At 33.8% G+C, this 14,152-nt stretch overlaps 1 protein-coding gene across 4 annotated transcripts in view; it reads left to right on the top strand.

Moving 5' to 3' along the window:
• ADAM10 (ADAM metallopeptidase domain 10) overlaps positions 1 to 13,862 on the top strand; it is a 141,294-nt gene extending 127,432 nt beyond the window's left edge. For 3 of the 4 annotated variants that reach the window (XM_079125886.1, XM_079125885.1, XM_079125888.1), the window contains 2 exons: positions 7,596 to 7,722; positions 9,779 to 13,862. In XM_079125886.1, coding sequence (XP_078982012.1) covers positions 7,596 to 7,722; positions 9,779 to 9,873 — 222 coding nt within the window. In that variant the 3' untranslated portion in view covers positions 9,874 to 13,862. Of the gene's footprint in view, positions 1 to 3,645; positions 6,298 to 7,595; positions 7,723 to 9,778 lie in introns of those variants that run through there. The other variant, XM_079125887.1, reaches the window with a different exon arrangement.
• Positions 13,863 to 14,152: the final 290 nt, after the last annotated feature.

The following is a 14,152-nucleotide window of genomic DNA, read 5'->3' as shown; positions in this document are numbered from 1 at the left end:
GAATTTTCTTAAAAGATTGCTGAGAATGACTAGATCAACTCATTTAAATGTTCATACATTCTAAGTGATTAAAATTTCACAATTTGCATTTTAAATTTTGTCTGTGTGTGGATGTTTACTTGTATGTGTGTATGTACACACGTGTGCATGCATGGTGAAGACTAAAGATGCCCTGAAAGCATAAAAGTCTGTGTGGGATGCCAGCCCCTTTTGTTACTCTTCTAATAATGTTCTACAATAAAGATTGTAATTACTTTCAGCATTAAAAGCGTACTTATTACCCATAAGAAAATAATACCTTGCATGTTAGAATATATGACTTTTAGATATGTAATGACTGTGTAATGGGAGGGTAATTTAAACTGAATTTAGGAGACTTAAGTTTCAAATCAAATAATTCAACAATTGCTTTAAGTCTCCTTAAAACATAATAATACTCATTTTCGTATTCTTGTGGTTGTTGCATAAATATCTGTTAAGCCAGAAGTTCCTCCTGGTACTATAGGACAGTGGAAAGAACACAGGCTTGGGAATTACATAGGATTCAGATCATCTTTCTGGCATTTATCAATGTTGTGACTTCAAGAAACTTAATTTTCTTGGCCTTTTCTTCCCTACTTTCAACTGAGATCCAGTTATATTTTTCTTTTTTCTGATTATATCTAATAATTTGAGATTTGGTATACTTGTCTACTTTAGAGGACAGTGTACATAGAAAAAGAAATCTGTTCATGAGAATCTCAAAATTACTTTCTATTTGAGTATATGTTATGCAAGATATTTTAAATTTTTTAGATACTCTATCGTATCATCTAAACTCCACCCCCACCTCCCAACCCTTTGAGATGGGGATCTCTTACTGTGTTGCACAGGGATGTCTTGAAGTCCTGAGCTCAAGAGATTATCCTGCTTCAGCCTTCTGAGCAGCTAGGACTACAGGCACACACCATTGCAACTGGCTCAAGCCAGTAGTTTTTTACTTCTCTTCATTATCTCTAATTTTGACTCATTGAATTATTAGAATTTTAAAAACTCATGTGTTCCAACTTTTAAAATATTTAATAGATATGATCTTTTAAGCATTTTAAAACCTTTTTTATATTTGAAGTTGATTGATTTAATAAAACCTTTTCTTATGTTCTGGAACTGATCAATAAACACTTCTAGCTTTATACAGGTTTGCCTTAAATGAGATTGGAATAGCACATGCTTTAATTTTATATCGTATGCCACTTTTTCAAATAGCTTGACCCATAATGCATGAAGAGTAACCTGAGGCTGCTGATGAATTTTGTGGGTATTAACCAGGTCAAGTGAACTCTTCACATACTCAAAAAGAACTGGAACTTTATTAATCTTTTTGCCTGATCTGGTTAAGTTCATGCTTTGATCTTTTATCATGTCAGGGCAGGGTTTTTGTAGTTAATAATGTAGGCTGTTAGGATGGCTTAGTGTAAGAAGCTATGAAAGAGATGAGGGTTTAGTTTTACTAACTTGCTTTTCCAGTGGTGCCTGGTGGCCTTTTATTTCCTTTCTGTGGTACACTATGACAACTTTTCTCCTCATGCAGCATAGAGAGGGAAGAACCTTAAACAGCTCTTTACTTTGTGGCATGGCATGTAATTTATACTTTTTTTTTTTCCTGAGTAGTTATTGTTTATAACTACATTTAAATTTTTCAAAACTGCATTCAGTAGTGTATTTGCTGAGTGCCTACTGTGAAACTGACTAGGAGATAATGATAAACATCCTGTAGATTATCAAGGAGTCATCTAGGTCTTGAGAAATTTTGAGAGTATTCATCAATAAATCTGTTGAGACTCTGTACATTTTCTCCTTATCTTTAAGTGGAAGTTGAGGGCATTAGTAATCTTTTTCAGTCTTCCACAGTTGATGTATTCTCATTTTCTTTATCTTTTGTGTTTGGTTTGACATTGTAGAAAACCATCTTTTACTTCTCCCCGCCCCAATTTTATCATTGTGTGCCCCCTTCCCTTTTATTGCCTGCTATTTTTGTGTGTGTTTTTCTTTCTATGTATTCAGATTATAAGGAACTCATTTTTAATCACTTGTTTGGCAAGAATCAGCATTTTTTTCATTTTTGAATTAACTTTTCATACTGTACTTTAATTTTATGAATCTAAGAATTAAGTGTTTGAAGGATAGCAGAACATTTGGTGAAAGTTCAGATTATATATCTTCTTTTTTTTTTGTTCCTAAATAAAATATTTTATTCCTACTTTTCAAAATTTCTCATATAAATTTACTAAATATTAGATCTTTCTTTTTTTTATTTAGCTTTTAATTTTTTACAGACTGCATTTTGATTCATTGTACACAAATGGGGTACATAATTTCATTTCTATGGTTGTACACAATGTAGATTCATACCATTCGTGTAATCGTACATGTACATAGGGTAATGATGTCTGTCTCATTCCACCATTTTTCATTCCCCCCCTCAATCTCATTTTCTTCTACATATTCTGAAGTTTCCCCATTTTCTCTCATTCCCCACCCCCACCCCCATTATATATCATCCTCCGCTTATCAGGGAAAACATTCGGCCTTTGGTTTTTTGGGCTTGGCTTGTTTCACTTAGCATGATATTCTCCAGTTCCATCCATTTATTTGCAAATGCCATAATATTATTCTTCTTTACGGCTGAATAATGTTCCATTGTGTATATATACCACAGTTTCTTTATCTATTCATCTGTTGAAGGGCATCTAGGTTGGTTCCAAAATCTAGCTATTGTGAACTGAGCTGCAGAAAAGAAATGCTTTGTTCCTCTCCCTATACCTCTTTTTAACTGATGACCTGTTTATTATATTACTTTATATGTCCTTTTGTTTATTTAGATTATTAAATTAAATACTATTCTAATTAGTGCATGATAAATTAGACCAGTAAATTTTGATCTTTTACTTGTCATTAGCTTTATGGAAATAATTATATTGAACAATATCTGTCTGTTTTTTATTTTCTCATACTTGTTAACTTCCAGGTCATTTTTTAAACTTTTAAGTACCTTCTCTTTAAGTTTACCTTAACAATCCTGTATCTGTGACAGATGAGAGCTGGGCACACAGTTAGCACTTATCCACTATTTATTGAGAAAATGAAAATAATTCTTTCTTCACACAAATAAATGAACAAATTGTGATCTTTTCTTTTGAGATAATACACATATTTACATTTAGTAGTCTTGTTGATGCACTCCTCCCCACTACTTTATGGTATGAAAGATAAAACGTAATTTAACTCACTCTGATACTTTTCATTTAAAGGGAGCTTTAGGGAAAAAAAAAAAAAAACTATCAAAGGTGGCCATAGTTACTATTCTCTGAAATACATCATTGTTTATTTAATTTTTGTTGTTATTTTCTACTCATTGCCATGTTTCATTTCCCCAGAAACTATTAAATTTTTAAAAACTTTTGATAATGCCACTAAAATAATCTCAAACTTTGGACTTCGAGAGATATGTAGTTACCTAGAAAAATTTAAAGGAAGGCCAGGAACATTTGCTTAATGAAACTAGAAGTTCTCAAGTGTTTTAAGTATCATGTTTTAATAAATATCTGTTGATCCGAAGTTAGGTCCTTAGAAACAGATTTTCAGTTCTGTATGCTGTTTTCACAGGAAATAGGAGATCCTACTGGGGAAGTCCTGGACTGAGGGGACAGGGTGCTGGGGATAGAACACAGGACCTCAAGCATACTAGGCAAGTGCTCTCCCACTGGATTCCAGCCCCTTCTCTGGGGAAGCCCTCTTTTTAAGGTGATGCCAGAGCTAAGTTCTTAAAGACCAATAGCATCAGAGAGTATAGAGAGATTTTATGGAGAGAGCACATGACAAAAGTCATAGAAGTGTGAATTTTCCAGATTAAAAGATTTTTTCTTAATTTCAATAAGTTTGATTATTCTTTTTTAATTGACCAAGTAATATGTTTAAAAGTAGGCATTCTTTTTACTTTGAACTCCCAGTTTTCCCAGGATGAGTTTCTTGTATGTTCTTCAGAATCAATCTGTAAGAATATATACTTAAAAAAAGTAAGTAGAATCATATCATATACCTTGTGTACTCAAGTTTTCCTTTTTTTTTTTTTTCCTCAGTGGTGTATCTTGAAAATCTTTTGTAGGAAGCTTTTGGAGAATTTTACATAAAGGAGTTACATGGTCAATTCCATATTTTCTATAGTCATAGCACTGATGTCCATATGGAAGATGGTTGTGATCAGTGAAGAGTGGGAGGACCTGTGTTAGAATGATGAACATTAGGGATAGAAGCATCTCTACATAACCAAGTTGCTATCAACCTGAAAGTAGTAGCACTCCAGTATTAGATCACATTGCCTCCCCAGACATATTGGAAGTGTACAGTAGTTATCAGAGTAGCTGGGGAACTCTACTGTCATTTGATTGTTGGGGCCAGTGATGCTAAATGTCCTGCATTGCTCAAAATGGTCCTGTGCCATTTTGACAGTCCTATACCCTACCTTTTGAGGGTTTACTATTTGAGAGTGACTAAAAACAAAAAAACATTTGGAGTTCATGGAAAACTTAAATAATAAGGGAAAGGGAATATCATTCTAAAGACTTGGAGAACCGAGCTCTGAAAATTATTTTCTATAGGAAACAAAAGAAAATTTTAGAAAAGTCTATCAGTCTCAGAATACAAGAAGTAGTTTCCAAGCTAGATCCAGCCCTGTCAACAACATGTTTTGTATAGTCTACACATTGTTTTTAGAAAATCTGGATGATTTGCCACCATTTAAAAATAGATTTCATGTAAAAATTCAGCTCTGTAGCTTCTCTTGAAAAATCAGATCTTTCAGCAGAAAAGTTGAATTGCCATTACACCTTTTCTGCCTTTTAGACATTTGAGTTTGCAGTTCCTTCAATAATGTGTGACAAGATGGACAAACAGACATTTTTCACGGATTGCAGAATCAAAAGGAAAATGAAGAGAAGTAAAGTGGCTATGGAACTTGCCTGTGCAGAGATCAAGTCTGAGAATTATATCTGACTTTGGAGAAACCACATTTAAAGTGTAAATCATTCTAAGGTTGCTTTTAAGATCACACACACCCACACACACCTACACACACACTACAAAATAGGCATCCATGCCAGGTGAGAGGAGCTGCAGAGCCACAGAATAGGGTGTTGGAGCTTGAGCAAGTTGAGAGGGTGTAAAATGGGGAAGACCATCTGTATGGGATCTCGGGCAAGAGGCCTTCCCTGCAGAGGGGCAGCTGTAATGAGATGTTGACTTGCAAGTAGGTTGAGTAGAGTCTCTCTACATGTGAGTAGTACTAAAAGAAATCAGGGCTCTTTAGAGAAATGATTATGGTAGTCAAAGAATAAGATAAATCTGGCAAGAAAGTGTTCTAAGAATGATGGAGACATGTCCAAAAAAACACCTTAATGGTCATAACAGATTTTAACTCATTGTATAAGATAGGAAAACTTGAGGAAATAAATAAATGAATAAATGGAAAGTATGGTGAAGAACAGAACATTTACATAGTTCCAAGTTATAGCCCTACAAGATTCTTATTGGTTAAAAAAGAGAAAAAAAAAAAAAGAATCTCTATGACAAAGTTTGACAGATTGCATCTTAAGTGACCAAGTTAACATCACCAATAATAAAATCAGAGTTGTGCTGCTTGATAGGATGCTGTGAGAACAGCATCCACTTATGTAATATTCTTACCAAAGATGCATGGCCTGAATCTAATCATAAACAACAGAGAAATCCAAATTGAGGGATGTTCCCATACAGAATAACTACCCTGTGATATTCAAAAGTATCAAGGTCTTAAAAGTCAAAGAAAGCCCAAAACCTTTCTAGACTGAAGGATCCTAAACACATGGCAACAGAATATAGCCTATGATTCTGAACCAGATGACAAAACATAAATGGGATCTGAGGATTAACTGTTAATGATGAATTAGCACTAATGTTCTGATTTTGTTGATTGTGTTCTAGTTACCTTGGAAACACCCTTGTGTTGTAGGAAGGACATGCTAATATGTTCAGGAGATAGCATGGTGTGTACAACTTAATCTCAGGTGTTTCCAGATTTTATAAAGCTTGTACTTTTCTTGGAACTATTCTGTAAATTTAAGATTATTTTCAAATTGAAACAAATTATTGAAAAATTTATAAAACTATTTATGAATACAGAAAAATGTGCCTGGGGATATTTTGCCACAACATGCATTTTAATTTGGGTATCTATTACTTTAATGACATCATTATTGTTGGTTAAAATAAATGGTGCAGAGGTAGTAGTAGGCTGTTTGTTATAAGACCTCAGATTGTAGAAAATCTTTTTAAATAGGAGTTTTGCTGGAAATAATTAGCAGCAAATATATATATTTGCAGCAACTATATATATATTATAATAGTCTATAATAAACCAATGTGAAGATTTAGTTTTAAAGTTATAAATGTTTTACATGATATTTATTTATATATGCTGTCTTAAGACAGTTTGAACGTTTAGAATTATAAAATAGAATTTCTTAAGAAGGTAGGAGTAATTTTTTTATAAAATTTTTTATTGTTTGGCTATTTATAATTTTTCTATAAATGAGATTATACCAATAATAATTTTTGAAGGTTTTATTTTATTTGTGTTTAACATGGCTTAAGTAAAAAAAATTTTTTTTCTTTTTTTTACTGGTGCTGGGGTTTGAACCCAGGGCCTTGTACTTTCAAGGCAAGCACTACACCAACTGAGCTCTATCCCCAGCCCTTTAGTGAAGTTTTTGATTCCCCTCAGATTAGGTAAATTTTACTTGTTTGCTGTATTGTATATGTCTTTCTATTTTTCATATTAAGATTGTTGGCCCCTAAATGGATGATTGAATGAAGTATAAGGAAGAAGAAAAGATAACTATATATAAAACTAAGATATGTATCATGAGAGTAGTCTGGGTCTCAAATTCCAGGTGACATAGGGAAATAAAGAGGGGCGGGAGGTATACGTCAGTGGTAGAATGCTTATCTAGCTTGGGTGACGCCCTAAATTCAATCCTCAGTACTGCAAAATAAATAATTAAAATGGAGGAAAAGGGCTTTAAAAGAGATAGAATTCCAGTCTTAACTTTGATAATTAGAAAACAATATAAGCTAAAGCATATTTTAAAAATATATCCACTAGTTTAAAGCAATTTATATACCTTCTGAGCCATGAAAGTATAAAAGCAAACAAAATGCAATTTATAAGACTAAAAGTCAAAACACAAAGAAAAATTTAAACCAGAATATACTTAATTATATGAGAAAATGCTGTAAAAACTGTGTACAAGATGACCCCAATTTTGCATGTGTTTGTTCTGTATGACATAGTTGTATAAAGGAGAATGAAAGGAAAATAAGAGTGGCTTCCTTTAGGAGGTGAAATTCTATTTTCTTCTTTAAACTTTTTAAAATACTTAATAAATCAATATGTATATGCATAATACAATAGATTGTGCATATCCCAACAAGTGTTCTTTAAAAGTTAAAATGTAATCTGTTCTGTGTTTTATATTCTGAAATAGAGAGTTTTTTCAGTGGGAAAATCTGTTTATTTCTAGGCTCATTGGTGGGCAGTATTACTCATGGGAATTGCCTTGATTATGTTAATGGCTGGATTTATCAAGATATGTAGTGTTCATACTCCAAGTAGTAATCCAAAGTTGCCTCCTCCTAAACCACTACCAGGTAAGTATAGTTGAACAAAGTATATTTTATATAACTCACAGCTGTTTAGCAGGTGAATTGAATTGAGTCTTTATTTGTAGAACTTTCTCTTTGAGAATGAAATTACTGGATGAATGATTTAGTTGATGTTTAAGTGTGCTTTTTATGAACCCAATTAGCTAATGACTGCCAGTTTATTGCTAATATATTTTGAGTATCTAAAAATATTTAAAAACTAGAAATTTTTATTTTGAATTGATGTTGTTTTCTTTCATATTCTGATATTTTCCCTTGTTTTTATTGTGGTAGTTGTTATGGTTTAGATATGAGGTGTTCCTCCAAAGCTCAAGTGTAAGACACTTAAGAGAGTGAAATGATTGGGTTATGAGACCCTTACCCTAATGAGTGCATTGATCCATCAGATTAACTGGACAGTGACTGTAGGCAGGTAGGAGATGACTGGAGGGGGTGGGTCGCTGCTTTCCTCCTCCACACCCTTCTGCCATGATATTCTGCCTTGTCTTGGGCCCAGAGCAATGGTGTTCGCTGTCAGTACACCGAGACCTCTGAAACTGTGAGCACCAAATAACTTTTTCCACCTCTAGAATTGTTCTTATCAGGTTTTTTGGTCACAGTAGTTAGGCTAGTTTTAAATTATTGGTCTTTCTATTTTAAATAGTTGTGTTCCTGTTATTTTAATAACAGAAGTATTTTCTAGCATGAAATTCTTTTTTCCCAGGGGTGAGGTTTATGGGGAATAGAAGCCAGTCTGAGTGAGAGTCTTAGGATAGTGGCTTCAGTCATCAAAGAACCACAGTCAAGTGGTCTCCATTCCTGGAAACAATTCCTTGATTTCCATTGTTTTCCTCTCAGGAAGACACAACTGTAGGGAGGAATTCTCTTTAGGTTTGCTGTGGGCATTTGGAGAAGAAATCACAGCTCCAGATTTAGTCCTCGTCTATTTATCCCTCCCCTTGTCCAAAGTATTTGTGACTTTTATGCTGCTTTCAGGACATCTATTCATTACAGGTATGGGGGCAGACATTGCCCAAAGCAATTGCAGGGGAGAGTCAGAGCTCTTCTACTGTGTGTCGCCCTACAAAACTAGTTCAAAACTAGGCATTTTTTTTCTTTCCTGTTTAATTTTTTTTTTTTTTTTTTTTTTTTTTGGTACTGGGGATCGAACCCAGTGTCACTTAACCACTAAACCATATCCTTAGCCCTTTTTGTTTTGTATGTCAAGACAGGGTCTCGCTAAGTTGTGTAGGGCTTCACTAAGTTGCCGAGGTTGGTTTTGAACTCATGATCCTTCTGCCTCAGCCTCCCAAGTCACTGGGATTTTGGGAATGTACTATTGCTCCTGAGTTGGAAATTTGATTTTGATATTATTGCTTTTCTTAATTTCACAATGTTAGGTTTAAGGAATTTCTGAAGGCCACATGATACTTTTTAGCAATTTAGTTACCATAAATTGTGGTCCTGTTCAAGTAAAACAAATACTTTACTTGTGTATTGATTTCATTTTGAGGAAATAATACCTTTAAAAACTGACTGTCATTTATTGAACTTTCACAAGTAGTGCCAAGTACTTTTACAGGAATTGTAAAATCTTCACAACACACTGTCTGGGTTAGTTGTCATTCCTCTTGTACAGACTAGACTTCTAAGTGTCAGAGAAGTTTAGTCATGTGCTCGGACACATGGTAATTTAATCATGCATTTTTTTTTTCAGAATCTGTGATATTAATCTAGATTAATCTATTTTGACTTGAACATTTGAAAAGTGACTTGTCTCAACTGAGATGTGCTATTAAGTGTAAAATACATACTAAACTTTGAAGATAGTATAAAAATGAAATATTTTATTAATAATTTTTCATATTGAGTACATCTTAAAATTGTTTTCAAATCTTGTTTCTTTTCTGTGACTACCAGAAAATGTGAAACTATTTATGTGGCTCGTCTTTCTGTTGGATAGTGCTTATCTCTGGCCTTTCTTACTGAAATAGCAGCTTTTGCTTTTAAAGATTTGAAAGCTCAGTGGGTGAACTATTTTGCTTTTGTTTTTAATTCACAGGCACTTTAAAGAGAAGGAGACCTCCACAGCCCATTCAACAACCCCAGCGTCAGAGGCCCCGGGAGAGTTACCAAATGGGACACATGAGACGTTAATTGCAGCTTTTGCCTTGGTTCTTCCTAGTGCCTACAATGGGAAAACTTCACTCCAAAGAGAAACCTATTAAGTCATCATCTCCAGACTAAACCCTCACAAATAATAGTTGAAGAAAAAATGGCAAGAGATCATGTCCTCAGACCAGGTGGAATTATTTAAAATTTAAAGCCTGAAAATACCAATTTGGGGGGGTGGGGTGGAAAAGAAACCCAATTTTCTTATGGACAGATATTTTTAACCTAATGGCACAAAGTCTTAGAAAATTATAATGTGCCCGGTGTTCCCTGTTCTTCGTTGCTGCATTTTCTTCACTTGCAGTCCAACTTGGCTCTCAATAAACTTCACAAATTGACGTATATATATATTTTTTTCAACTGCCAGTCAAGGCTTGGAGGCTCGACCACCTCAACATTGGAGACATCACTTGCCAATGTACATACCTTGTTATATGCAGACATGTATTTCTTACGTACACTGTATTCTGTGTGCAATTGTAAACAGAAATTGCAATATGGATGTTTCTTTGTATTATAAAATTTTTCCGCTCTTAATGAAAAATTACTGTTTAATTGACATACTCAGGATAACAGAATGGTGGTATTCAGTGGTCCAGGATTCTGTAATGCTTTACACAGGCAGTTTTGAAACAAGAATCCATTTACTCTTTTATTATGATAGAGTTGGTTCTTAGCTTCATTTTTTTCTTTATCAAATGGCTGCTATGAGCATGAGTGACTGTGCTGAGGAACACACTTAAGTGTTGTGCAAACTGGACATAAGCAGCATTCTACTTCAGAGGTTGATTCTTTGTGTAAGTGTCTGATTTCTGCTTACATATTTTAAACTTTCTAATTCAATTCCATTTTTTAATTGGTAGGTGAAATTTGATTCATACTTTGGTAGGAATTATGTCCATGAAATGATTCTTTTTATTTGTAGCCTACTTTTTTGTGTTTTCCGTATATCTCAAGTATGCTAATTATGTTTTTGTCTGATATGGAAAAGAAAAGCTGTCTTTATTGAAATATTTGAATAGTTTTTTCAGCATATCATCACTGATCATAGGTAACCACTAAAAATGAGTGATTTGCTCAACTAGTAGTTAAAATTGTAGATAGGCCTTCTGACATTTTTTTTTTTCCCTAAAATATTTTAACAACAGTGAAGGTGAAACAGCACAATGTCCCATTCCAAATTTATTTTTTAAGCAGATGTAAATAATTGGCATTTTTAAAGAAAGAGAAAGCAAAAACATTTAATGTATTAATAGGCTTATTGCTATGCAGAAAATGGAAGGGGGCTTTACAAAAAATTTAAGCTTGTGACATATTTATTGCTTCTATTTTCCAACTACATCACTTAAATTAGAAGTAAACATCTATGATTTTCCTGGCTTCACATAGAGGCAAATTTAGGGAAGTTGAACAGATTTCTGTGTTTGGGCTTTTTTTTTTTTTTTTTTTTCCTTCCTTTTTTCTTAAGAGTATAAGGTTTACACAATCATTCTCATAATGTGACGCAAGCCAGCAAGGCCAAAAATGCTAGAGAAAATAATGGGATCTCTTCCTTGTAAACTTGTACAGTATGTGGTGACTTTTTTCAAAATACAGCTTTTTGTACATGATTTAGAGACAAATTTTGTACATGAAACCCCAGATAGACTATAAATAATTCTAAGCAAACAAGTAGGTAGATATGTATGAAATTGCTTTTAAATCATTTAAATGCCTTTGTTTTTGAACTGTGCAAAGGTTGGAAGTGGGTTTGCATTTCTAAAATGGTGACTTTTATTCTGCAAGAGTTCTTAGTAACTTCTTGAGTGTGGTAGACTTTGGAACATGTAAATTTTTTGCTTGTAATGTTATCCTGTGGTAGGGTTTTGGCAGGTACACACTGCCATATTTTATTTTGAGTCTTAAGTTAAAATGTTTTCTGAAAAGAGATACGTGCACTGAACTCTTTCCACTGCAAATCAAGATGTGGTAAAAATGAAAAGATCGAGAAAATGAGATCTAATACTACTGTCAGTTTAATGTCCACTGTGTTTTATACAGTATCTTTTTTGTTCACTTTGGAAATTTTTACTAAAAATTGCAAAAAATAAAGTATTGTGCAAAGATGTAAGGTTTTTTGAAACTTGAAATGCATTAATAAATAGACTTGATGAAATCAACTTGAAGGTTCTATACTCTTTGAATTCTGAGAACTATCAAAAATATCTCACAGGCAACTTTTCCTTACTAAATGAAAGGAATGGTTAAGCAGGAAGAAGTTCATTCCCTTCCACATAAGCAGAAGTTAACTTTATACCCAGTTTTTAGTCCACATAGAAAATTTCCAATTGGATATCTTTGTATTTACACATAATGAACATTTTAAAGACACCTAATCTCAACTACTTTTCACTGTTTCTAATCAATATTCAGTGCTTATCTTGGAAGAAGAGCTGAGTTTTGTGGTTTTATTTAGATGTATTTTTCAGAGTTCTGAATGCTAAGTAATTCATTTATTTCAAAAGTATAGTTTAATGATAAGTATTTTAAAATTTTTTGCCAACATTTTCCTATTGTCAGATTCATCACAAATAGAGAATTGATGTTTTCACATTTTCTAGAAAAGGAATTTTAGCTGGATGTGGTGGTGCCCATCTGTGATCCCAGTGAGAAAAGGCTGAGATAGGATTATCACAAGTTAGAGGCCTCTCAACCTCACAACTTAACAAGACCCTGTCTCAAAATAAAAATAAAAATGACTATAGATGTAGCTCAGTAGTAGAGTACCCTGGGTTCAATCTCCAGCACCACCCCCACCAAAAGTAGGTCTGTGACTATTACAGAAATGAAGTATCTAGAGCATAAAATGTTGAGGATACTTTGAAAAACAATACTGATCATATAAAGCTGTCTTTTCCTTAAATTAGTCCTTCTCAAAATTGCATGATATTGTCTGACACAACAAAGAATACTATGTCCAAAAACTGTAATAATTTTATTGTTGATTCTGTTTGTAAATTGGTACTGGAATTTAGGAAACTGCCCCAAAATAAATGCATACATAAAATTCCAGACAGAATATAAACAAGTAAAAATAGCAAATTTGCAATGATCTGAAATAATAAATGCTGATAGTTTCATAAATAACATTAATTTTGATGGTCCCAAATTAGCAAAGTAGCTCTACTGTACAAGTAGTGCCTTTTAACTATTTAACAAACATTATTCATTTGTAGCTAGTCTCAATTAAAAAAAAAAAAAATTGGCAGATTAGTCCACGCAGCGCCTTTTCTAGTCTTATAATTCCTTTTCTTTCTTCCTTTTTTTTCTTTTTCAGTCTTGTTTTTTTGAGAACTATCAAAAAGCTTCTCCCAGGGAACTTTTCCTACTAAATGAAAGGAATTAGTCTTTAACATTTTATGATTGGGATACTTCATTTTTGTCATATTCAGACTGGTGAAAAATAACGATTTATTCAAACTGAACAATTAAAGTTCAGTCTCTCTTCGGGTAGTCTGTATACTTTAGGACTTAGTGATTATTATTTCTCAAAAGATAGGATTGGCAGCTGTGAAATTGTGGGTGCTTGTGCTTGAAAAGCCTTTAATTTCTCATTATTTCTAATAAGAGGTATCAGGTTCATGGGTACAAGGAAGATACAACTATCCACATTTAAAGGCTCAGGGGTTCCCATAACCAAAGGGCAAGCTAGCTGTAGTTTTATGGTTTTTGTTTTGTTTTTTGGCAGTGCTGGGGATTGAACCCAGGGTCTTGTGCATGTGAGGCAAGCACTCTACCAACTGAGCTATACCCCAGCCCTAGCTGTAGTTTTAAAACAGCTGCCAGGTATGGTTCATCTTCAGAGAAGTCACTAAAGTTGTAAGAAGTTTTCATTTCCAAAACTATTTTTGACTTCTAAGAAACTAAAAGGATCATCAGTTTGTCCCACAGAGCACAGCTTTGGTTTCAGTTTTTTTTGTTTTTTGGTTTTTTTTTTTCTTGATTAAAAAACTTCTAAGCCCAGCATGGTAGCATGCACCTGTAGTCCCAGCTGCTCCAGAGAGTGAAGCAGGAGGATCACTTGAGACCAGGAGTTTAAGACCAGTCTAGGCAACATAGTGAGATCCTGTCTTCAAAAGAACAAAACAAAGCAGGCATAGTGGCACACTCCTGTAATCCCAGTGACTCAAGAGGCTGAGACAGGAGGTTTGAAAGTTCAAAGCCAACCCTAGCAATTTAGCAAGAAGACCTTGTCTCAAAAATAAAGGACTGGGAATGTGGCTCA

This window comes from Sciurus vulgaris (assembly GCF_902686455.1).
Source record: "Sciurus vulgaris genome assembly, chromosome: 2".
Taxonomy (NCBI): domain Eukaryota; kingdom Metazoa; phylum Chordata; class Mammalia; order Rodentia; family Sciuridae; genus Sciurus; species Sciurus vulgaris.
Note: the sequence above shows the minus strand (reverse complement) of the source record. Positions and strands in the feature narration are given on the sequence as shown.